General features: G+C 47.7%; 1 protein-coding gene across 2 annotated transcripts in view; it reads right to left on the reverse strand.

The window, feature by feature from the left end:
* Positions 1 to 25,587, reverse strand: part of rock1 (Rho-associated, coiled-coil containing protein kinase 1) — a 65,563-nt gene that overhangs the window by 4,113 nt on the left and 35,863 nt on the right. For both annotated transcript variants that reach the window (XM_035429262.1, XM_035429261.1), the window contains exons 6-31: positions 24,463 to 24,547; positions 23,229 to 23,373; positions 22,560 to 22,698; positions 21,926 to 22,017; positions 20,253 to 20,412; positions 19,526 to 19,595; positions 19,152 to 19,240; positions 18,250 to 18,298; positions 17,578 to 17,713; positions 16,423 to 16,514; positions 15,453 to 15,699; positions 14,706 to 14,812; positions 14,309 to 14,459; positions 13,518 to 13,678; positions 12,529 to 12,713; positions 11,378 to 11,447; positions 8,580 to 8,683; positions 7,877 to 8,042; positions 7,246 to 7,339; positions 6,374 to 6,462; positions 5,703 to 5,894; positions 5,349 to 5,505; positions 3,118 to 3,188; positions 2,739 to 2,827; positions 1,760 to 1,838; positions 566 to 827 (exon numbers count right to left, since the gene is read on the reverse strand). In XM_035429262.1, the coding sequence (XP_035285153.1) occupies positions 566 to 827; positions 1,760 to 1,838; positions 2,739 to 2,827; positions 3,118 to 3,188; positions 5,349 to 5,505; positions 5,703 to 5,894; positions 6,374 to 6,462; positions 7,246 to 7,339; positions 7,877 to 8,042; positions 8,580 to 8,683; positions 11,378 to 11,447; positions 12,529 to 12,713; positions 13,518 to 13,678; positions 14,309 to 14,459; positions 14,706 to 14,812; positions 15,453 to 15,699; positions 16,423 to 16,514; positions 17,578 to 17,713; positions 18,250 to 18,298; positions 19,152 to 19,240; positions 19,526 to 19,595; positions 20,253 to 20,412; positions 21,926 to 22,017; positions 22,560 to 22,698; positions 23,229 to 23,373; positions 24,463 to 24,547 (3,281 nt within the window). The remainder of the gene's footprint in view (positions 1 to 565; positions 828 to 1,759; positions 1,839 to 2,738; positions 2,828 to 3,117; positions 3,189 to 5,348; positions 5,506 to 5,702; positions 5,895 to 6,373; positions 6,463 to 7,245; positions 7,340 to 7,876; positions 8,043 to 8,579; positions 8,684 to 11,377; positions 11,448 to 12,528; positions 12,714 to 13,517; positions 13,679 to 14,308; positions 14,460 to 14,705; positions 14,813 to 15,452; positions 15,700 to 16,422; positions 16,515 to 17,577; positions 17,714 to 18,249; positions 18,299 to 19,151; positions 19,241 to 19,525; positions 19,596 to 20,252; positions 20,413 to 21,925; positions 22,018 to 22,559; positions 22,699 to 23,228; positions 23,374 to 24,462; positions 24,548 to 25,587) is intronic.

Genomic DNA, 25,587 nt, shown 5'->3' on the forward strand with positions numbered 1-25,587 from the left:
ATCCCGTTCAGATACCCCACCCACTAACCCATTCATATCCAGTCAAACAGTCCCAGCCTAAAGAACATAAAGATCTAAGGACATATGCGCTATTCAGTTTGCATTATACTACAGACACAAAGACGGGAGCAAACACAAATGTAGTGTAAGTTCTGCATAAATACTGTCACAAATACACTGCTTCTTATATGAAGATCAAATATACTGGCAATCAAAATTTGTCATATTTTGACATTGTAAGGCTGTTCTGATTTTTTCTTCTACCACTGTGGAAAACTCTTTATAATACTGACTAGCCTGCAAAATAAGAAACTTATAAAATGTACTGCGATGTATATTGATGCAAAGAAATATCACAAAATATACCAATTACCACCACTTTGGTCTCATTTGAACATATCTAAATATAACCAATATCTCTAACCGAAAATGTATCTGAAAATAGATTTGGAGTATGTGCATGTTTTGAAATGGGCTACTCAAAGCATTACATTATATTTGTAATGCAGGGCAGTATGTCGTTATCCTAAATCCGTTCCAGAGCCCCCCTGGGCGCAGCACGCACCTTTGCAGGGGGCGATGACGTCCTCCTTCTTGTCCAGGTGGTCCTTGTGGCACTTGACGTGGCAGCGGCGGCACTCGAGGGCGGGCGGGGGCTTGAAGACGTGCCACAGGGGCTTGGCGCAGGCCTCGCAGTTGGTGGGGAAGTGGTAGAGGGTGGGGATGAACTCATGACCCTTGTGGGGCAGGCAGTTGGCCTTGTCGCCCTGGGGGACCGTCTCTATGTCCGCCTCTTTCCTGCACTCGCCTTCGTTGGCGTAAAGGATCTGTGTGATGGCAGAGGAAAAGAAAAAAAAAAACACTCAATGTCTGAGGTCAAAGGTCGAGGGTCAGCTCTGTGCGGTGTGGCAGTAGTAGGGGGATGGCTGGAAACTCAGAGAGAGAGGGGACAGGTGAGGCATGCCAGTCAAGATCACATTTCCAAACATCGTAACATTTCCAAAACGCACTGCCACGTTACATGCATTCACATTAGGTCAAGTTCCTCTTAACCCTGTAACAAACTACTCAACGGAGCAGTGCAGTTTTTCTTTGTACACAGTAAAATGTCCAGTGTTAATTCAACCCTAACAGAGTATATGCGAGTCCAACAGCAACCATATGCACGGTGTGTGCCATCATGAAAGATTCAGCCCTGAAACAGCCCGGGTGTTAAAATTACAGTATGCAACAGCTTACAACCAAGAAAACCAAGTCATGTGAACTTGCTATGAACTGCTGAAAACCACAGATTCTTCCTCTTAACCAATATGAATTTCCGCATAGAGCAGACAAACAAAAAAGAACAGTACATGGATCAAATGCTGACTAATCTGTGAGGTCATTATCAAGATCCCAGTCATATCTATAGTGCTTAATACCTGCTTGCCTGTTCTCATACGAACACTATAGAGTTCACAGGTACAATTTAAAAATAACTGTCATTAAACTTTAAATATAATAACTGCCAGTATGAATGAATGGCGACACTACAACATGCTCTGTCTGTATTACATTTACATTATTACATTACAGGCATTTGGCAGACGCTCTTATCCAGAGCGACGTACAACAAAGTGTATAACCATAACCAGGAACAAGTATGACGAAACCCCTAGAGAGAAGTACCGGTCCAAGTGCAGGGAACAACCGCATAGTTCAACTTGGACCCTGAAGGTTAAACTGATTAACACTAACACAACGAGAACGGGAGTGCTACCTGGAATATCCGGGGAATCTCGTCCGTGTCGGCTCGGTACACGTCTCCCTGCGTGACTGGACGCACGTGGAACAGTTTGCTGTGTGAGAAGACAAAAAAACTGAGTAAAAGGGGCCAAAAACCCACCCAAACGCCCGACTCCACAACCTTGGTTACAATCTCTCTCGCAGACTCAGGAAAAGTGTGCTCCGACTCGCAGTTTGCCTGCTTCAGTTTTCCTGGTCATCAAATATTGCTGGGATGTGGTTGTCACAGTAACTGCGGAACATTTTGATTTGTGACAAAAACAGAGAAGGTGCAGAGTTCCTCTTTTTTCTTTAGCGAGGCGCCATCTAAATTTATGGCAACTGCAATTAACTGAGGAGTTATGAGCTCCAAACAAATATTGCTAGAAGATGCTGTCCACAAACTGCTATAATCTGACTAACCTAAACCTTTACTCAGCTTCTACACTCTTCTACTGTCCTTGTTGCAACAGAGTGAATGAAAACCTAGGCAGGGAGACGCTTTTTGGTTTTTCCCCATGCAGGAACTGCAGCCTGGCTTAAGGCCAGAATGCTCCAATATGGCAGGTTCTTTCGAATGACACTAACAAATGCGTTACACAAATCTGAACGTTATTTTTTTTACATTTTGTGGCCCATATGACGAATGCCAACTTCTGAATAACTTACTGATCTGAATCAATCAAAGGTCAACTGCTTGGATGCCAAGCAGACAATGCAACAACACTACCCCACTGAATGGCTTTCAAACCTTAATTTCCTTCATAGCGACTAACCCTTTACTGTGTGAGTTCACAAATATGTGATTAGAATGTCCTCACCTGAACATTCTAACGCAACAATCACTAGAGGTAACTGAAAGCAATGGAGTTCTAGAACAAAATTTCGAAAAAAAAATTCCAAAAAACCTACTCTTCAAAGCGTTCGGTTTGTGTGGAGGTTGTGTTCAGTAACGAACAGGAGCGGACACTCACTCAATGTCGAGTACCATGGAGGGGTTGGACTGCTCCTTGTCCTGCTCGTCGTTGTAGAAGAGAATCTTCTTGCTGCTGACCACCACGTACTGAGAAACAGACAGAGGCCCGTGAGTGACAGCACAGGACCGAGGCGCTGAGAGGACGACCTGGGCAGCCTGGCGAGACCGCTGCCTGTCAGGTGACCACAGCAGGCCTGGCGAGCCTCCGTCAGGAAGCATGCTGGCCTCATAGTCCCAGCGTAACAGTGTCCTCCCAAACATGGCCACTGGGAATAATGCATGCACTATTAAATCCGGCTTTGCTAATAACTAATAGTAATAGTAACAAAGATAATTACAGCACTTTATCTACCGAAAGCACAAAATATCACACTCACCTGCTTCTTCCATCCGTAACGTTTTATGTTAGTACGATTGGGTATCGATAGCCACCCTTCAAGCCTCGATTCTGGGGATAGAGAGCCGCAGTGATTGACGAGAAAACTCAAAAATCGCTTTCTCGGTAAAATAAATTTTAAAAAAATGTTTTACATAAGGCATGCAGTGATTAGGAACAACTCTTTGAGCTCTCAAACACAACTGGAGATGACAAAAGGAAACCGAATCGCACAGCAGCAGTGTCACGCCCACAGCCTGCCAAAATATTTCATTTTTTTCCAGAATTACCCCTTCTTTAAAATGATGGCAACACAGTCCTCCTTAACCAATACCAAGCAGCGACCTTGACATTTGGGCCGTTCTCAAGCTCTGTAGACTGGATTATAAAAGCAAGAAGCAGGAGGGGACGCATGTGTTAGCACATTAGCGGTTTTGGGGGGGGTGGGTCGGGATTGGTTAATCGGGAACTGTACGCCACCACGTTAAAGGCTACATTCATTTAATTCAATCAAAAGCATGCTTAGGTACAACAAACTGACAAAACCAATGTCACACAAGTAGCAAAAGGGCTCTGCTTTGTGAGGTGAGTGTGTTTCTAGGGAAAGAGGGGGGTTCCCTCCCTGTGGGGATCATGCTAAAAGAATGGGGAAGGTAACTCCCGCTACGCGCTCGCGGGAAGCCCACCGGAACCCCGGGGCCCCCGCGGACTCAGGGAGCGCTGAGACCGGACTGTTTTCAGGCACTTTCGAAAGTCACCCAGAGCGAGCCGGGTAATCTCAGACAGGGGTCCTACTGCACCGCCATTGAGTTCTGATTGGGTTTTGACCAAACCCCATCTGAGAGAAAGAAATGAATTTAAACTGAAACAGCATACTCTGTGTGGCAGCCAGGCAAATTTACACATGCACTAGCCCCTTAAATGGAACCATTCTAACTGTTCCATTTCTATGTCATGAACTAGCTCAATGCTATGCCCTCAACCCCGTTTCACCAGAACACAAAGGGAGTGCCAAATCCTTTTTAAAAAATGCAATGTAATGTAAAAAATGTAATGGCAAGCAGTTGCGAGAACCTCTTTGCTCAGGTCTCTTTCCAAAGTGCCTTCCAAACCATCCGAGGATGCATTTCCAACAGAATGAAGACCGAACTCAAAGCGAACAACGAGAAGATGCGGCCACACAGTAACACAGGCCAGGCATGACGGGGGAGGGGCTCCCCCCCCCCCACACTCCAGGTTACTCACAGAGGAGAAAGGATAGAAGATACAGAGGTAGGGAGAGCAAGGAGAACCAACTGGATGTGAGGGAATAAGAGACGAGAGAGGAGTTTAACACTGAGACACTGGCCATCCCATGTATATCAACAAGGACTAACAGGCTGGGCTGAAGATGAGAACAGCCAACATGGGGCGGTATGGGAGGGTGGGGCAGGGGTGGGGAGACGGGGGAGTCGATTCACAGGCTACAGCATTACAGCAATGCTGTGAGAACGTTGATATAACGGCTTAAGTCACCTGTGCGGACACAGCATTTACAGAGAGGGTGGGACCACTGCCATTTGGTTGTGTGGTTTTTCTAGCAGTGAATCATTTGGTCAACAGCTAAGTTGTTAAGGAAGCTTTAGGCAAGTGTTTTAAACTTTTAATAAAACTATTCTTGTAACGAGGTGCAGATTTGGTGAAGGAGTTCAATTCAAACAGCAGCCTGTCATTTTAGGGATGAGACAAATGCCAAACCCTACTAGAGTCACCAAATGGTGAGTGTGGTTTTTAAACTGTTCAAGGAAAAACGTCAGACATTCCAAAAAAAGGAAAAGCTATACATTCCTATCATAGTTAAGGATGATTAAATCCACATTAAAAATCTAAATTTTCCATCCTCAATTCCATTTAAAAAAATAAATAGATAAATCAATTTTTAAAAGTAACTCCCTTTTCTTTTCAGGCTGTCGACTGTCAACAAGACATAAACAATAAACCAGAGAAAAGCATGAAAAATAAATAAATATAGCTTAGACACAGGGAACTCCTTTTCGCACCAGTGCCTGCAACGGCTAACCCTCATATGTCTGGTGATTGACTGGTGGTGATCAGCCAATCAGAGGTTGTAAAATATGGGGGGGGGGGGGGGGAGACATCGACCCTTAAAATTGATGGTGATGGTTGCGTTCAGTGGAGCCCGCCCTCTGTGAACGGAGCGCCGAGCCCCACCCACGGGTGCCGCGTGTCTACCTGCGATGTTGCCGTCCGTTTCGTCGGGCTGCAGACTGGTGATGCTGGAATTTTCCATGCGCAGCTGCAGGTCGTTGAGTTTCTCGCGCAGCTGCTCGATGTTGCTCTCCTTGCTGTCCAGCTGCATCTGCAGCTCCCGGGTCTCCTCTGCCAGTTGCTGCATTGGAAAAATAAAAAACCAGCCCCGCCCCCAGCTTAGTCTGCGGCACCAACTGTTGCACTGCCCCCTCGGGTGTTAAGAGCTGTGGTCAAATGCTTTCTAGACCAAGCTTCGCTTTGACACCAGTCTTTGACAATGTGAAGCGGCCCTGCTCATTCAGTCTTATCCCTGCCGCACAAAGGCCCCCAGCTCACCGCCTGCAGCTCGTTCAGCTCCTTCTGGTACTTGACGGCCATGTGGTTGAACTTCTCCTTCTCCTGGTTGAGCTCCAGCTGCAGCTTGCGGTTCTCCTTCTCCTTCTTGCGGAGGTCGGCCGTGCTCCCCTTCTTCTTCTGGTCCAGCTTCATGTCCTTGCGGTTCATGATCTCCGCCAGCTTGTTCACCGCCTGGAGGGGGAGGGGTCAGGAGGGAAAGGCGGCGCAGAATGACAGACTTGCACGGTGTAAAAGCTCCTATTAACTGGGGTACAGTGAGCAGGAACCAGGAGGTGGACACAACAATCACAAACTTTCACACACTGAAGAACTATCAAAGACAATTTACAATGTTTTCACAGGTAAGTGTAAATCTGAAAAAATCTAACTATAAAAATAACCTAGCCTAGCTAACAGGAAAATTATGACTTTATGACCTCAATACTCACACTTAAGAGTTGCGAAGGGTCGGATTTTTGTGTTTGAGCTTTAAGGTGGGTCTCCAACATGAAATCTGCTATTCTAATATTCAAGTTGTTCTGTGTATAGCACCATGGGTTAGACCAGACAGAGCACCTTAATGCAAAGCAAACACAACTGAACTGAATGAAGTGCCAGTGTATCCACGGGGAAGCTGATCTTCCCACTGTGACTGTGCACTGGAGGCTCACCTGAGTCTTGAGCGTGCGCTCCGTGTTCAGCACCTTCTCATAGTGGGCCTTGACTAAATTCGTGGTCTCCTCTTTTTGGTTGGCGTACTCTGCGGGGGGAACAAGTCGTTTTTTGGAACAACTGATCAGTACTGCCCAATATCAAGAAAAAATTTCTGATGAAAATCCAACTGTGACAAGCAAGTCAATTTTGTAACAAATAATTTAATACAAACAAGATTACTTCCTTTACACATCTATGAATTAGGTCTGACTCTGGCTCAGCAAGTTTCCAGCCTGAATAACGAACAGATCTGTTCATGCTGAAACCTACATAATGTCACCTGCAACCTTCTAACATCCTTACTTCCTCCCATCCCTCTAGTCATTCTCTTCATGTCGGTGTGCTGTCACCACACAGCTCTCTTGTCCATCGTCTGCTCTCGAATCTCTAAATCAGAGGTTCCCAACCCTGCTGCTGGATATCTACCGTTCTTGTAGGTTTTCACTCCAACTCTAACAAAGCACACCCCTCACAACAACTAGAGATCTTGTTAAGCTGCTAATTAGTAGAATGAGGTGTGCCAAATTAGGGCAGAAGTGAAAACCTACAGGATGGTAGATCTCCAGGAACAGGTTTGGGAACCACAGTCCTAAACCTATGAGGTCCTCTTCTCACAGTCCTTCCTTATGGACGCCCTTGGTGACTGGCTTTTCATCCGCTCGTGAAATTCGAAGCTCCGTATCGAACCGTCGTCTGCTTTCTCTGCCCTCATTTTCATGCATGTACCTGATGGGCTACAACCTGACTATAGCTTGTGGATACCATTCTCCATTGACTATAATGATAAGTGTACCTCGCTTGCTGTTCCTCCTCCACCAACGACGCTTACCTTCTTCCTGTAAACGTATCTTTTCGTCCAGCTCCGCCTTCTCCTTGCTGAGGTTTTCCACATCTTTGGTCAGAGTTTTATTGGATTCCTCAAGCTACAGCGGGAAAAAAAGTAGATTATTCTGTTTGCTCGTTTATTTCATCAATATCTGTCAAAAACAAACTTACTGATTTCCCTGTTTTGGAATTCCTAATTGTACTGGTCAGCCTTTCCCACTGCTGTCAAAGTCCTGCTTCAGTTTGGCAGAGTGGAGGCTAGCCTGATGGACTAGCCTGTGTAACCTTATAATTATCCTTCTTTCCACTCTATAGTCCTCCAGCTGAGCTTCTGCACTTTGCCACAGGACAAGAGGAGTGGAACAAAGGATTGTGTGAACATGCTATAGCAGGCCTGGCCTGGGAGAGGCAGTAGATAGGTTTACAGATTACATGACATTTCTGGGCTTGCATGTTACATTTTTAATTTTTATTAATTTTTATTGTAGCACTTTGGGTTGAGTGCCTTGCACAGGGGTAAAACGGCAGCACTCCAGCAGGAAATAAAATGTCATAAACCCAGCACTCTGACCACTACACTAGGGTACTTGCAGATCTTTAGAGCATGTGTGGGGCGTGGCCTTGGCTGCACTGACCCGGGTGATGGTGGCGTCTCTCTCGCTGATCTCCTGCTTGTAGCGGGCGGTGACCTTCTTGTTCTCCTGGCTGAGCTCGAAATACTGCTCCTCCTGCAGAGCCCTGGCCAGCTGCTCCGACTCCGCCTTGGTCACCGTCAGGTCCAGCTGTGCCGACAGCGATTCCCTGAAACACGCCCACTTTCAGAACAGGCCCCTCCCAGCACAGGGGAGGCGGAGCGGAAGACTGTTCCCACACGCGCCATTTACACACAAAAAGAACACGCACAGATACGCACGCGTGCAGTATCTACCGCTTGCGCATGCACGCACGCTCGCTCACTCACTCGCACGCATGCAGAGACCATTTGAGCGTCACAAAGGTTTGGGATGTTTAGTTGGGAGGAAAAGCAGCATTTCAGAAAGTTCCAGAAGGCGGCTGCCCTTGGCCTTTCCCAGGCGTTTGGGTTTCTTGTGTGTGCAGGACGCTCGCAGCGCTGCTCCCACGCCCACTCCAGCCGCGTGCCCCAAATACAAGAGCACTAATTAGAGGCTGGCAGCGTGGCACAGGGGACGGCCGGGGCCTCTGTGGACGGCTGCGCCAGGAAGGTCAGGGGTTCAAAGCGGGGGCGAGCCGCGACGGGGCCGATGCCGAGGCCGGCGTCTTGGTCTGGCCAAAGGGCGTGGGGGAGGGGAGGGGGTGAGGGGGTGAGGGCTTCCTTACCTCTCGTTGTGGAGATCCTGCATCTTCTTCACCGTCTCCTGGACCAGGCGGTTCTTCTCCTCGATCTCCTCCTTCAGCTCCTTCACCTGAGTCTTGTACAGCGTCTGTGAATAAAAAGGGAGGGGCTTTAGCTTCAGGCTCCGCGAACGGCGCGCTAGTCTTTAGCTTCGGGCTCCGCGAACAGCGCGCTAGTCTTTAGCTTCGGGCTCCGCGAACAGCGCGCTAGTCTTTAGCTTCGGGCTCCGCGAACAGCGCGCTAGTCTTTAGCTTCGGGCTCCGCGAACAGCGCGCTAGTCTTTAGCTTCGGGCTCCGCGAACAGCACGCTAGGCTTTAGCTTCGGGCTCCACGAGCGACGTGCTAGTCTTTAGCTTCGGGCTCTGCGAGCGACGTGCTAGTCTTTAGCTTTGAGTTCGCGAGCGGCGCACTAGTCTTTAGCTTCGGGCTCCGCGAACGGCGCGCTAGTCTTTAGCTTCGGGCTCCGCGAGCGATGCACTAGCCCGGCTGGAGGACGCGTGAGGGCGGAGCTGGAACGGGTTCAGGGCGGCCGCCGCAGCAGGAAGGAGAACAATGTGCCGTCCTGCCTGGCTATGAGCGGTGTGGAGGAAGCAGCAGAACATTGGGTGAAATTCCTTCTTCAGGAAGAGCCAGTTCTCCCCTTTTTAGCTGTACTGCTGGCCAGAAAACCCTCGGCCATATAGCAGTAAACATTTACAATACGGCTGGTGCTAGTTTCCTCGAAGAAAATTAGTGATCTGATAAAATAACTTTTTGCAATAATATTTGCCATATAATTCACAATAATAACAATAAATTTATGTCATTCATAATCATATTACACTGGTAACAAAAGTAGGATGAAATAGCTGGAATAAGCTGTGGTTTGGCATTTTGATCAAAACTAATCTTGGATACACTAACTAATATTTAAAAACCCAAGGAGCAATTTCTGCGTAAAATTTAAATGTTGCGCAAGCTAGCTAGAATGTGACGTACCGTTTTTGACTTTTCATTCAAATGAAGCACTTTCCTCTTTGAATCTCACAATGCATCCAATGGCTGTGTCAACAGTCAATAAACAACACAAATGCCAGACACTGAAAGCCAATTGACTCAAAGAAACGAGTAGGATAATTATTTTGTTGTTGTTCAAGTCTGCTCATTGGAATCTTAAAAAATACCATGGAATATCTGTGTTTATAGAACGCAGTGTACTTTCTCCACTGCATTTCTGATTTTTTTCTGCATAAAACATGCAGAATCCTGCTTTAACGTGACCACAGGATTCCATTCAACAGTGAGTCCGCAGTCCCAGTACATCATCAAATAGATAAAAAGATTAATAACAGCTTGCATACGCTCTGCATGCAGGTGGGAAACATTTTCCCAACATTAGCCATATTTTTCAAAACCAAATTATGACCACCTTGAGTCATTTGCCTTCTAGCCGCTTGGCCAGACATGAATGAGGTCATACGAAGAGCAACACTCATTGCAATTCAGAATTCTCAGCTCCTGAGAAAAAAAAGGCATTCATCAGGCGTATGAAGTGAACTTAACCAGCAGGGGGAGCACTCATATCCCAGTGGCACTTCTGTGCTTTTCTCACACGCACACAAGCCATCAGCAGCAACTTTGGACTAATAAAACATTCCTGTTTTTTTTCTCCAATAAGAAAATTAAAGAAACGCCAAAGTTATACTCAAACATGTACACAAAGAGCTTCAAATCACTTGAGCTCTTCAGGGAAACCCCTACATCGTTAAAAAATGTGTGAATCCAAATCCAAGGCGAACAGGGTATACCGGCACGCAGAGTTTGTTCTCGCTGCTTGCTCAGAATGTCAGAGCAAACACAAGGCTCTTTATGATTTGTGAGGGCAAGTTACAGGGTGCTCCTTATGCCAACACACAGTCTCATAAAGCTGTATCTATCCGACGCGGGTCAAACACGAGTATTCAACTTCATATTTGAAAACTGAATTTGTGATGTACTTAACGCATTTACAAATATGCAGGCCACTGCTTTTCAAATACAAATTATTTTTATTCAATGTACTTAACATACTTTGAGAAACAAACACTTGCATTTGAAGTATTTCTTTCAAAAAACTTAAAAACGTAAAAAACATTATACCTTGATCAAATATCACACCCAAAACCTAAAGCTGGCAGGATCAAATACATCCCAAGCTTAGGCATTCTCTGCAACACGCAAGGGTCCAGTTAAAATACAGAAAATAAGGTGGTTATCAGTTGGCTCGTGCTAGTGCATAGATCGGCCATATTTCACCAAAATGTTTGTAGTTTTCAAAGTGACATAAAAATACATAAATTTTAAGAGTTGGAACCTTTTACTGTACACTATATTTCACAGTAAACGTTTTTGTAGCTACAAGCCTTAATTTAAGCTAATGACCTATAATCAAACCAATTATAATTGAGATGTCAACAGAACATTATTTTTCCAGTGGCTAGCTATATTTTACGCATACTTTTATATTGGGACGTAAATTTGAAATACGTTTTAATATTGGGACCAAACTTAGAAATGTAGTCCCTCTCAGGGACTCATCAAATAAACATAACAGCATAACCTAGTGGACTACAGACTCAGGGACCCAACCTCATAAACACAAAACTTTCTCGCGACCCACTTTGGATCCAAACCCACAGTCAAATAAACACAGAGATATTTCACTAGTGAGTGTATCTTGCCAGTCACTCTCCGTAGGGTAACATTTCCCCCCAGAGAAGGGCTGGATGTAGGTGAGTGCACAGCGACGGCCTCTTATACTCACAGAGAAGTACTGCTCTGCCTCCAGCTGGTCCTGCAGCTCCCTCATCTGCCCCTCGTTACCCCTGTACTGCCTGCAGGAAGCAAGAGAGCCGCAGTCAGTTTGGGCCCCGCCCGCCAGACGCGCGCGCGCGCTGCCCGCGTGACACCCTCACCGCACCGCCGCGCGTTTCGTCAGAGCCCAGACCGCATCCGCCAGCTCTGTGTCTGTCCTTTGTCAGGTTCAGGGGAAAGGAGAAAAGAGAACTGCTGTGAACGTGACGAGAAACGACGTGCTGGTGCGACCTCGCACAGCGCGGGGGAGGCGGCGGCGTTTGCTCGCGCGGAGAGCGCTGGCGCTTTCTCAGTCCCCGTTAGCGCGGGGCCGAGCCCGGGCAGCGGCAGGGCTCCGGAGGCTCGCTCTGGGAGTTTAAGACCTGTAAGCAGGAAGTGATGTCACGTCCAGCCAAACCAAGCTGGGGATAAAGCCGTGGGAGGGAAGGGGCAGGCAGGGGGCATCCCTTAATCCTGCAGTGTAAACATCGGCGGGGACCGCTGTGACACAACTGGATGTGAGCTGGGCCACAGGAATGCCCCCCCCCCTCCCCCCCGACTGGCACAGGACTCTGACCTCAGGATCGAGGCTTAATTCAAAACACTGCACCAACCAACGAAATCACAAGAATTTCTGAAACTACCGACGATAAACTAATAAACGCAACTGAAGCATGTTTTGTAACTTATACTCGATAAATGAATGGAACATAATGTAATGAACTAAAGAACTGAATGATCAGACTCACCTCAGTTCAGAGAGGTAAGCTGGGATGCAGTACTAAACTACATATCCTGGGGGTCAAAGCGAGTCACAAACCATCTCTTTTATAACAACTCAAAAATGTTTACTAGGTTTCTTCCTAGTTGCATCTACTTTTTTTCTCCCTGACCCCTCCCCCCCACTCCTTTCAGCAGGCTCACCCTAGACTCCCAAAGATTCTTAAAGAAACAGTACTCCTTTCTCCACAGTCACCTTTGTTCTATCTACAGATGGAATCAGTGGCTATAAAGAGTACAGTTCAGAGATCAGAACAGAGGGCTGGTACGATGCACGGCCTGGTCAGCATTGGCCACCGGTCAGAAAGGAGCGCTCTTCCCATTGGTCGGCCGAGCACTCACTTTGTGAGCTGGACCAGCTGGAACTCCAGGGAGCGCTTGCTCTCCAGGATCGTGTTGAGCTCCTGCTTCAGCTGCTTCTCCGAGCCCTTGAGGCGGTCCGCCTCCACCGCCCACGTCTTCAGCTCGTTCTGGGCCTGCAGCCGCTTGCTCGACTCCTGCTCCAGCTGCACCCGCAGCGCCTTCACCTGCAGGGGGCGAGAGAGAGAGAGAGACGGCTCAGCAGATCTGTGTGTCTGTCCCACCATTTCGATGCTCGTTAACTATTAATCCGCAGCTTCATCCCAATCATACACAGTATATAACACAGAAGGTATAAACCTATTAATACCACCCAGCCCTGATAACACCATTAACCCTAAGTCCCAAGCATCCTACATCATTGCTCCTTAATGTGCCTTTGATGATTTAATTTTTTACAATCCCTCTTATATCAGACTCTGAAAGGGCAAATCCGCACCCAGTACTGCCGAATCACGACTATTCCTGAGACTGTTTAAAGTCCTCCAAGATACACCACTTAGACCAAGCAGAATTGTGCCCGCTGTCAGTTGACAGTCTCTACTGACTGATGGTCATTATCATGAAGCAGCTAGTTGAAATTCTAGGCATCTGGGACGCCGCTTGTCTTGCCACAGTTAACATCATGGATTTCTCTGGTCACAGCGTGGTAACCCTTTCCTCCAGGGACCAGACTGACTTCCTGTGTCATATGATCTAGTTCTGCTTGAAAATTCAGCTGTGATGAAACACAAACCGCTTCACTGAATAAACAGGAAACAGAAATGATAATATTTCACTTTACAGTGCTGTCAGATGGTATCAATATATCCCTAAACTTCCCAGCCCTAAGATTCTCATGTTCCAGGCCTGAGCCTGGCCGCTGATCCAGGGTCAGTTTAGCTCATTCAAACCATTAACCTAAAGGAGTTGTGTGAAGATTAAGACTGATCCTAGGTCAGTGTTTGAGGGGTGCAGTTTTCCCCACTTGCCTCGTCCTCCAGCCTCTCCTTCTGCTTCATCAGTTGCTCCATCTTCTGCACCGACTGCTTGAGGTCAAACTCCATCATGGAGCACTGCTTCTCCACCTCCACCACGCGGCTCTCTGCCCGCATGCGCGATACGCTCTCCTCCGACACCTTCTGCTCCACAGCTGCACCGAGACAAGGGGAGAAAACATGAGACTGCACCGGGGCCCCTAAATATCACCACTGTTACCGCATCATTACCGGAAACGGCAACTTCCACAGTTATGCTAGTTTGCCTTCAGTGTCATGACATAACCACTGAGGGTGCATTCATTCTTTTTTGTTTAGTCAAAGAAAATTTAAAAAAATATTTTACATAAAGGTATATTTCTCATGCAGAATAGACTCAAGGAGTTTTCAAAATCTGAGTTTAATGAATAATTTTGTAAGGAACCTTAATAAGAAAGGGTGCATTTTGGAACAGAACATACTGCCCTCACATTATAACCCGATTACAAGAAGTCAAATTCTTCGAACAAAAAACGTCACTGGATTCAAAACAGTTTCGGTTTTCATTTTACAAGACAAGCAACCACAGAAAAGAGTGCTTCCTAAAATGGTTCAACCAACAAAAAATAAAGCACCTTCAAACACTTTGTAAAATCCAAGCACTGTCACGACCTTGAATGTTTTATATTAAAAATTGAGCATTGTCAGAGTTTTCAATGAGCCACGGGGACCCTTGTAAGTTGGCCAATCTCTCTGCCCGGTAGCTGGGCGGAGGCGGGGCCTGGCGTAACGGCGGCGATGCGTACCGTGCATGGCGGCTGACTTGGCCTCCTCGATGGACTCGTATTTGTCGGTGAGCTGCCCCCGGGTGACCATGTGCTCCGTCTGCTCCTGGTCCAGGCGCTGCTGCAGAGTCTTCAGCTTGTAGTTCAGGTCAATCTCCAGGTTGTTCTTCTCCTGCGCACAAGGAAACCACACGGGTCTCAGACCGTTTCAGAGCCTCGATCTCCGCAACCCGCAGACAACCAGCCACTGACACCACCGAACACTCAGGAATACTCCTGTACTAACTCTCTTACAAAGGGCCCTGGGTTTCAGTGGGCTTTAAGGGGTTACATTTGTGGCAGTGGGGTAGTATCTGTCCGTGCATTGCTGTTTGAGTGAACAGAGAAGTGAGAGAGCAGCGGTCGGTGAACGGCTGACCTTCTCCAGATTGTTGCAGCGTTCCTGGGCCTGTTTCCTTTCTCCCTCTACTTTAGACAGACTCATCTTCAGGTTCTTAATGTCCTCCTGAAGACTTGTTATCCGGGCTGCAAGACACAAACAAAAATGTATTAAGTTTATTTAAAATACGGTAGCATACCTTCATAATTTTACTCACTTACAGAAACACCGTCACCCACAGCTAACATTATCAGAGAATAAAGGACCCTCATCAAAAGCTGTGTTTTCCCTTTGTGATTGGCCACATTCCTCAAAGATAATTCCAACAATGGGAATTTCCGACAATCAAACATGATAAAATTCCCAGCTGTGCACAGCCAGTCTACACATCTGAGAAACTAATGTATAAATGTTTTCAAACTGACTAGCCAAATATCTAGCCAGGTTGATAACACGTTTATCTTAAATTGGCCTTAAAAAATTGTACATAAAATCGTGCTACTTACTTGCATTGAGTGTCTGATTATTTACCACTTGTATATTATCAATAATATCAACACATCCTGGGCTTTGTCTAGCCAGTCAAATGCCCTTGACTGAATTCACGTTTCCTTACTCTGGGCCAAATCCTAAACTGGTTTGTACACTTTGAAAACAATAATTTCAACATGAACAATGCATCGCGTATTTAATTATTAAAACAGGTGACATGAACAGGTGGGCCACCGGCAGGCAGTGAAATGTTCTGGAAAGTACTGGGGGGTGGGGGGTGGGGGGGGGGCATACCTTGCAGCTCGCGGATCTCCTCGGAGCCCTGGCTGTAGTTCCTCCTCTCCGAGTCCAGGGCGGCCTGCAGCTGGAACACCTCTTTCTCCAGCTGCAGCTTGCTGTTGTCGGCCCCCCGGCACTTCTCCTGCAGCTCCCTGTTCACGCCCTCCAGCTGGCTCAGGGTCTTGGCCACCTCCGTGTGGCTCTTCCTCAGCCGCGCCGCCGTGTCCGACTCCACCCTCAGCAGGTCGTTGGCCTCCTCCAGCTGCCAATCGAGTCACACCGGGCGGGGTCAGATCCCTGCCCTCCTCGCCCAATTTTCTAACTTATGTGACGGAGGACATTTGCTGCAACAACCCACGCATCGCTGCTAGAACCCACGCATCACTGTTACATCAGTAACCAGATGGGACAAACATCAAACTTCCCTTCCTGCTGACCAGCGCGCTCTAACCACTGTCGGTCTGCCAGTCAGCGGGTAAGTGTCACAGCTCATAAAATGACCGCGTGGCCTTCCGATGCATTTACAGCACCTGCCCTTCACAGCAGCGGTGTAACTCCACAGCCAGACCGTGAAGAAAATCACACAGAACGCTACACATTATCTGCAATGGATATACTTTGACAGGGAGGTGGCTGTAAATCAGTGGTGGACATTCCCCCGGTCAATTTTGTAAAGCCCATCCAGACTACAAAAATGATTTCTTTGTGATCAATTCTACAAGAACTCTGACGCAATCCAAATTAACATCTCTCTTACACATACACACCTTATAATCTGTATTATATACTTATTAGATCATTTTGGACTATCTTGGTAATTTTTGAACATCATACCATGGACACAAAAGAGCAGCACTATTTTGAACGCTATAAAAAGGGCACTGCGGCCATTCACAGGTCGCATGTACTCCAGTGAGAGATGAGGGATACTCTAATGGCACTCCTCTGTGCTAGAGAGCTGGCAGGTATCTCCGGCGGCACTCACTTGCTTCTGCAGCTGTGCGATCTTCTCGTTGGAGGCCTGGGAGTTCTGGCTGACCTTCTTCATGTCTTCCAGCTGTTCCTTTAAAGTCGACACTGAGCGAGGGGGAGAAAAAAAACAGGAGATTTGAGACCAGTGCACCCTGGCCTGCTCCGCCCTGCATCGCCCCCCCCGCCCATCCAGTCCCGTCCCGTCCTGTCCGAGCTCTCTTTCGGCGACGCGGGCAAACGCCCCGGCCGTCCCGCACACGGTTTATCACTGTGTAATATTTCTTTCTGTGATATCGTGTTTATGGGCGAGGGCCCCACATCTGCCACTTTAAGGGCTTACTGCGTGTGAATCCACTTAGAGCGACCCGCTCAGCCGCGTTACGGACCGCAGCGAGGGGGGGTCGCGCGCGGGTTAAGACGGCCAGTTAGCGCTGACGGGCAGGGGCACGGCGGGGGGGCAAAGCGCTCTGTTTCGCCGTTAATCCGCTCGGGCGCAGCAGCTGTTCAGCGCCCGTGGCGACGGGAGACCCCGGGACCCACGCTTCTTAGCCAGGCGCCGGGTTTCATCTCCACGCAGATGTCAGGGAAATCCATCAAACGTGTCGTGAACACACACACACAAGCGCGCACACACGCAACCACACACTCGCACGCATGCACGCACACACACAAAGCTTCAGGGTGGCACTAATCGCGTTCGAATGTAAACGTAGATATCGATTTCTTCCTCCAAAGTATCCCATAGTATCACTTCAAGTCTGTTTCTGCAGACCCCCCATTACACTGGAATAAGTCTAAGTCAGGGCTTAAGGCATCTGGAGATCCTGTAGGTTATCATTGCAACCCTAATTTGGCACACTGATTCCACTACCTCACAGCTGAACAAGATCTCTAGCTGTTGAAGGAGGTGTGTTTTCATAGAGTTGGAGAGGAAACCTTCAGGACGGTACATCCCCAGGAACAGGGTTGGGCAGCCCTGGTCCAAGTGTTAAGAAAGCACTCTCTTCAGGAGAGGAATACACTCAACACTGACAGATGAGGGATGGACACAAATGTGTTCAGGGCATCAGAAACGGGCGGAGGTGGAGATCTAACTGGGGTGTGGGGCGGGAGGGGCAGTTAGTGATGGGTAAACTGTGAGGGGGGGCGGCGGGGCAGGTCCGCTCACCCTCGTTCTCCACGTTGCGCCGTTTCTCGGCCTCCTGGTCGGCCTTTCTTTGGTACTCTGTGGCCCGGTGCTGGATCATAACCTTATCCTTCTCCAGCAGCGACACCGTGGACTCCACACTCTTCCTCAGGTTAGTCTGAAAGAGAGAAAGAGAGAGGGAGAGGGGCAAAGAGAAATGGGGAGAAGGAGGGGAAGCAGAGGAAAGCAATGAGTGGGAGAAGAGACATGGTCAGAGAAAAAGGAAAGAAAAAGGGAGATCGGCAAAACAACCTTCAATTTTGGCCCAAATGTTTACAAAAAAGTAAATGTGAATGAAAAACTTTTGTCTTTGCCACACAAAGATTATATTAGACTGAAATGGAGAGCTTGTTACATGTCTGGCGTGTTTTTTTTATTTTTTACAATCTGTATTTAATCTTTATGACAACACATTGTAAAAAAAAAAAAAAAAAAAAAGTAAAGAAATAAAAATCAAGGATCAAATGAATTACTTTAGAACATCATAACACTTTTCATGTTCAGGAAAAACATGGTTTACCACATTAACAAAAACCTAATGCTGATTGCCAATAGTCACAACGCTTTGTGGGATGAATGGAAGACAGCGCAACAAAAAGGCGACCGGCCTCATTAAACATGACAAGCGGCCGGATCTCAGGCCCCTCCCCTCACCTCCTCGTCCAGCTCCTTCATGATCTTGTCCAGCTTGGTGTTGGATGTCCTGGAGAGAGAGAGAGAGAGCGAGGGAAAAGGCTGTTAGGCGCCCAGCGAGGTTCAGCGTGGCGGTAAATGTCTCACGCTGGCGTCGAGCGGTTGTTAGCGGGGGGGCGGGAGGGCCGTTTAGTTCAGGGAGGGGGAGGCGTACACGGGCTTGCGCTGGCCGCGTTCGCGCACTGCCGCAAAGGTCAGTGGAGGGAGCGTTCTCACACAGCTCCGCAACCTCTTGGAAAATGCAGGGAGGGCTGTGATACCCTGAACAACCCTACTGCAGAAACAGATGGTATGACACATCTCACAACCCCATTACATATACACAACTATTTTTAGACCCATTGTCATCCAGGGTAATTAGTTGAAGACCTTTTTTAAATAAGCCTTCCTTCTAATAAAATGCATGTTCACAATGGTTTCCTAAGATAGGGGTTACTGGATTGTGCGCATTGTGAATTAATTTAACATGTGGATGTCATTTCTATGTCTTGAAGATATTTATTTTGGTTATTAGTTAGCATAGTTAATTTGCATTCATGCTTTAGTAATGTTACATATATACTCGCTGGTCTGGGAATGTCGTTAGCCAGGTCTAGCAAAATTACTCATAAATCAGATGGATGCACTTGCTCTCCAACAGAATGACTTACAATGATTGCAAATGAATGTAACGTTAGACGAATGTAAGGACGGAATGTAATATAAGGATGGAATGCAATGCGATGTAAAGAATGAACTCGCCTGAAGGACTGAGTAAATAAGCGTGTGATTGATCAATGGACTAAAATACCCCACGAATGACCGAGCGATCGACCGACTCTGCGGAACGCGGGGCGCGGGACGGGCGGGGTCGACCGGCGCACCTGCACTTCTGCTCCATCTCGTCCTTCAGCTGCATCTCGCAGTGCAGCTGCTCCTCCAGCTGGTAGATCCTCTTCTGCAGGTTCTCCAGCTGCGTGGGAGAAGAACCGAGCATCGCTGTGAGTGTGACTGCAGGGTCTCTCACCGGAATGCAAAGCAAAACTGAGTGTGGAGCTCACACGGTCAGTCACTATCAGGCCTGCAATCAGGCTTTGAAAGGCCCGGCCCCCAGAGAAACGGTCAGCGGCGGTGACGGGTTGAGCCGCGCGGGATCGAGGAGCGAGCGGCGAGCTTTCCCCAACACCGAGGCACGCGCCGGAGAGGAGCGCTCGCTCGTTTGGCAGGGATGTCGTGGCATCACCAGGGCGACGCTTACCTGGCTCTTGTCCTCCTTGGTGGAGCTGCAACGTTTGTCGCTCGTCTTGGTGCTGGAGCTGCGTGAAAACCTGAAGTGGGGCGGGGGGTTCCATCTGTCAGTCATTTTTAGCACCTCACAATCGCCATTCAAAAAGTTACTGCCATAGTACCCCAAAACGTCTACATTATACTCACTGGTGACTGCTATAGTCCCCCTAAACTTCTACATCATACTCACTGGTGACTGCTATAGTCCCCTAAACATCTACATCATACTCACTGGTGACTGCTATAGTCCCCTAAACTTCTACATCATATTCACTGGTGGCTGCTATAGTCCCCTAAACTTCTACATCATAACCACTGGTGACTGCTATAGTCCCCTAAACTTCTACATCATACTCACTGGTGACTGCTATAGTCCCCCTAAACTTCTACATCATACTCACTGGTGACTGCTATAGTCCCCTAAACTTCTACATCATACTCACTGGTGACTGTTATAGTCCCCTAAACTTCTACATCATACTCACTGGTGACTGCTATAGTCCCCCTAAACTTCTACATCATACTCACTGGTGACTGCTATAGTCCCCCTAAACTTCTACATCATACTCACTGGTGACTGTTATAGTCCCCCTAAACTTCTACATCATAACCACTGGTGACTGCTATAGTCCCCTAAACTTCTACATCATACTCACTGGTGACTGTTATAGTCCCCTAAACTTCTACATCATACTCACTGGTGACTGCTATAGTAGGTGAACCCCACAAAGGGGAGCTGGTTGCCCACGAAGGCCTTTGGTATGGGGAAGGTCTCCTCATCGCCCCTGTCCTCCTCGATGTCGTCGAAGTTGCTGGTGTCGATGTCGCTGCTCAGTTCCGGCACCACGGGGGCGGCGGCTGGAACGAGACCGCGCAGAGTCAGAAGTGGCGCCCCCAACGGGCGAGGAGGAGAGGCGCGGCGCCCGGCTCACTAGGCGACATCAGCACGAGGTTCCCGCTGGGGCCTGCCACGCCCACGTCACCATGTTTCAGCCCTCGCCCTCGAGAACAACTAAAATTATGTTTGGCAGCTAGCCTGTTCTGAGCGGATTCTGAAGGGGTGTAGCTCCCGAAATAAAATCATGCAGGTATGCAATTGTAATTTATGAAAGCCTACATCAAAGAAACCAACCAGTGCGTGGCTATTACCATAACACAGGCTTTACACAGTGCAGTGATTATCATTTATCGAGCAGGCCCATAATTCCAAGTCCAGGTGATTACTGCCGTCCTGGTGACTGCAAGCACTGTGTGGATGTTTGCTGGGGTTTTGAAATGAGGGGCGGAGAGCCAGCTGGCCCCACCTTCCAGCGCCCCCCAAAAAGTACCGCCCGGTGCACTAATGCAGACGACCCAGAGAAAAAGATGTCAGAGGCTGCTGGGTTTACTCGCACGCTCGGCATGGTGCAGCAAATCCCTCCCACCCCCTACCATCACCATTTGCCGCTGCGATTCACAACTTTTCTGCGAATAAACACAATCTAGCAATGCAAACTGTGAGGAAAAGCAGTCAAAAAAAATTTCTTGCAGCATGTTTGTATTTATTTATTTTTTTTACAAGAAAACGTGAATTAACATTGTTGTCAATATAAGTGATGTGGGCCCATTCCCATAGAATAACAAGGCTTGCTAATGCACGAGGTGCGATTGCTGGAAGCGTTTGAGTCGCCGGGGTGAAAGGGGTTTTAGCACGGAGGCTGACCCGAGCCTTGCGATCTGACTGCCAGACGGAGGCATGGCCTCTGAACGTATGCCTGGAAACGCAACCCGCTCCGGCACTCAAACTGTCAGAGTCGATGCTCAGAGAACAATGGAGAGCCGAATTAGCTTGAGGTGGTTTCTTTCTTCTGATGTATCGCACGTTCTGATAGCGCCCTGAGGCTACAGTCTGCCGTCTGAATCAGAGACCTCTGCAACCGTGGCCGGTTCACGTTTTTAATTTGGCTGTGAAGAGGAGGCCACGAATGTGGCTGGGCCCACAGATGTGATGTGTGGAAAAGATTCATGCATGGAAATATTTTCAGATATAAAACTCAAACCTGCTCAGGCAGAATTCACTTTTTCACCAAATGCTCTTCACACTAGTGACAACTGCAACAACCAATTGTAGAATATCTTGGGGAAAAAATAATACACACAAGCAAATAGCACATACAATGCACACATGAGGCTTTGTGGACCCCATAATGGGCAGAGCAGCCATGCGACGTCAGTCACTGCCAGAAATCGGCAAGCAACCCATAATGCATGACGGCTACACCCGTGGTGGGACTTAAGAAGCCAATCGCATGTATAGGGCCAAAGTCTGAGGAGAGCTCTGAGCAGCCCTTCCACACCTGAGAACTCCCCCACAGCTCCCACACAAACTCACCGTCCCTTATGCTCTCCCAGGTCCACTGGTCGTTCTTGAAGAAAGGGTGGCGCTTGATCTCGTCCACGCCGTTTCGGCCCAGACGCACTTCCCTGTAGGGGAGGAGCAGAAAGACGCGGTTTTAGGGGACGCTTCGGGCGGCCTCGTGTGATTCGCCAACCGGTCTCTGGCTTCCGATGACCCCAGACTCGTGAGCGAGCGAGGAAGCGGCAGACGTGAACCCTGCCACCTCAAACTGGTCGATGGCTCCGCCCATTGAGAGGCGGAGCACAAACGACCTTCGCCTCATCACTGGAATGATTTTCTTATATGGACTGGGAATCTGGATGGCTGTTTTTTTCCCTGATAGTTCCTGCTGTGTAGCAGGATGGCAAAAGCACATTCTAAAAATAGAATTATAGGAGGAGACTGAAAGATAGTATATTTATACTACTGCTATTTAATCTAGTCATCTTACATTTTAGATTGTTTGGGGGCAAAATTTGACATTTGAAGATGAAACCCAGCAAAACATCAAAACAGTGGTCATTACGCGGCTGAAACGCCTATTCTGTCTGCAGACGGAAACTGGATTGGGACTTGAGGACTGCGGCCATGCTGCGGTTTCCCAGCAGCCCCTGCTTTGCTGTCTCACCTGTCGGTCAGGAAGGCGCAGATGAGGTTTTTTGCGTCCTTCGAGATCTCGCTGTCGTCTGGGAACGTCAGCGCGTTCTTATGGTTCATGATCTTGCTGTAGGTCCCCACCAGTGAGTCGGCATAGAAGGGCGTGTCTCCTGCAAGCAAACCACAGGACACGCATGTGAACAACAGGGGGACCAGCCGCAGCCAAGGAGCCATACTGAAGAGCCATACAGCAACGCACGCACATACACAAGCAATCACACAAAGGAAAGCATACACACACACACAGCACAAAGAGCTTTCAGGTGGCGAGAGATCACATCCAGCTTTTGACCCTGTCGCTAGCATGCCATTTAGCAGCATTTGGCCACATCAGACGGTGAATTGCTCATGCCCGTTCTCTGAAAATGAGGGCACTGACACAGCAACACTGAAATAACAAGATACATGCCATTCTTTATTCCACGCCCTTTCACCGGGCAGCATGGTGAATGCATGCCATTGTTCGATTCAACAGAGGATAATCAACTGCATCGGTTCAAATAGTGCTTTAAATACAAGTTTTTTTGTTTGTTTTTATACAAAGCTTCCTATTGAAAGCTAATTTCAAAATGTATGGTCTATTCAATGTGAATGCCCGTTTACCAGAGGTGGCTGGACATCATTTTGGTTTGTGACTCACCGACGAGCATTTCATAGAGGAAGACTCCGACAGACCACCAGTCGCACTCCCTGCCGTAGTAGCCGTCTCCCCCCTGCGACTTCAGTACCTCCGGCGAAATGTAGTCAGGGGTTCCCACTGCGGTGTCGCATCGTACCATACCATCCTGAGAAGCGGGACACGGTGTTAGCCCACAGGGAGTCCATTTTCTAATTCCCCAATTGAAATTTTTCATAAGTGATGGCAAGCCAACTTTCTGATAAAAAATAGTGATAGGCGCAATAAGCACCACCCATAATAAACCTGAGAGACGAATGGTAAGCAGCATCCAGTAACCTCAACTGAGACAGGCGCATGCCTATATATAACATGTTGCCTCGACAATCCTCTGCCTACAGGCCTTAGGAAAACAAGATTTGTTCCTGGTTCAGGAAACCAAGCTTTATTCTTTATTTTTTTAAACTAGATTATCAATGTGAGTTTTGGCTTGACACCAAACAAGTCTGGTGTCATGCCAAATGCAGAGATATTTAGATCAACAGGTTAGCGTTTTCACTATTTCTTGGCTGAAGATTTTTAACAGCTATATGCATAGAATGCCAAAAGCAGTAAATCTTGCCATCAGCACATAAGTGGAAAGTGAAAAAGTTACAGAAGATACAATATCATTGATATACAGTGTAAACAAGACTAGCCCCAAGACAGAACCCTGAGGAACTCCTGTCATGACACAACGATTCAGATCGTATACCACCTAAAACCACACACTGTGGTCTGATTGGTATTTGAGAGCTGTGGTATTGAATTAAGGAGTGTGAGAAAGAATGGGATGGTCAACAGTATAGAAAGCCTTAGACAAATCGACAAAAAGAGCTGCGTAGAATTGACGATTGTCCAAAGCTGACAATATCATTTACAACCAAGGAGGTAGCAGTGATGGTGCAACGTTCAGACCTAAAACCAGACTGTTGGTGACATGGTAGTAATGCATACACTTGTTAACGTACACAGCCATTTAGCGGTAAAACAAGCAACAGGACAAAATAGCAATGCATTTATTGCACTATTTTGTATTTCATTCCATTCCATTATCTATTTTAGCATTCCTTGCACCTTGTAGCCATAAGGGAAACAAAAATCCCCAATTAGGGGAGAAAAAGAATGATATATCTGAACTGAATGTGAATTCAAATTTTTGGAACAACAGCTGAGGTTTTTCTCATTAGCTAATAGCCTTTCCAGGTGGACATTATACCTTGTTCATCTTCATGCAGGTCCCAAAGTCCGCCAGCTTCAAGTGGCCCGCTTTGTCTAGCAACATGTTGTCTGGCTTCACGTCTCTGGAGGACGACAAAAACAAAGCGTTTATCAGACGAGAGAGTGGCAGAGCGAAGAGGAAATCAAACCGTTTGACGCCAACTTCTCAGTCTCAAGAGCCGTGTTGGCTGAGCGAAGTGTGGTCCTCAGGTCAGTAGGAGCCAGTCTGTGTCGCGGCGACAGACGAGAACCCGAGCGTGGGTGCCGCGGCAACAGCTCTGAAAACAAGGCTGCTGCTGTGAAATTTCCTTCTCTCTCAGCTCCGCTGCCATTTTTTTCTGTTCAGTTCCAAGGGATGGACAAGTCTGAACACAAACCTGAACATTTTCAAACCCGCTGTGTGAGAACCCCATCGCGCTGGAACCACTCAGATCAACGCTGGTGCCAACGACAGACGCCCAGCAAAAGGACAGGTTAATAAATACAGACGCCCCTGGTTCTGTGAATCCCAAACCCTACAAACACTTTCTTTATGACGGTTCCTTTGTAACACGAACACGGAATGCAACGGGATGCAATTGCCCCTTCGTGCAGTAACTGTTCACTTTTAGCTGTTTTAACAAACTACACTTTACAAAGGAGAACAATGACAGTGAAACCAATAGAAAGTAAATACACAAACGCAGCAGACTGCAAAATGAATCTTCTGCACCACATCAAGAACGGCAGGAGTCAAAACTGCCACTTGATGGGGAACTGCTGGGTGAGTGTTTTTAAATGCTCCAATAAAGGGGGCGAAACGGCAGCAAGTTTCGACAAACGGCACTTGGGTTTCTGCAGAGAGAAAAGCCAGGATCGGCCTGGTACAAGCCCTGGGCCATGGAAAACTGGCTGACAGCGGTATTCACCGCCCAAGGCTTTCGAGTCCTCAGATCCATCTAGGGCAGCATGAAGGGGGAGGGGTTAGATAAGAAAACCCACTAAACTAAAAAATAAGATGTTTGTGTTCAATTCAAACCGCACAATTCACAGTCTAGACCTGTCACAACCTTTGCTCCTGCCAATGGGTGACCTCCAACCCTGCCAATTGGTTACTTTTCCACTGAGACTAAAATGTAACATG

This window comes from Anguilla anguilla, chromosome 8 (genome assembly GCF_013347855.1).
Source record: "Anguilla anguilla isolate fAngAng1 chromosome 8, fAngAng1.pri, whole genome shotgun sequence".
NCBI lineage: Eukaryota > Metazoa > Chordata > Actinopteri > Anguilliformes > Anguillidae > Anguilla > Anguilla anguilla.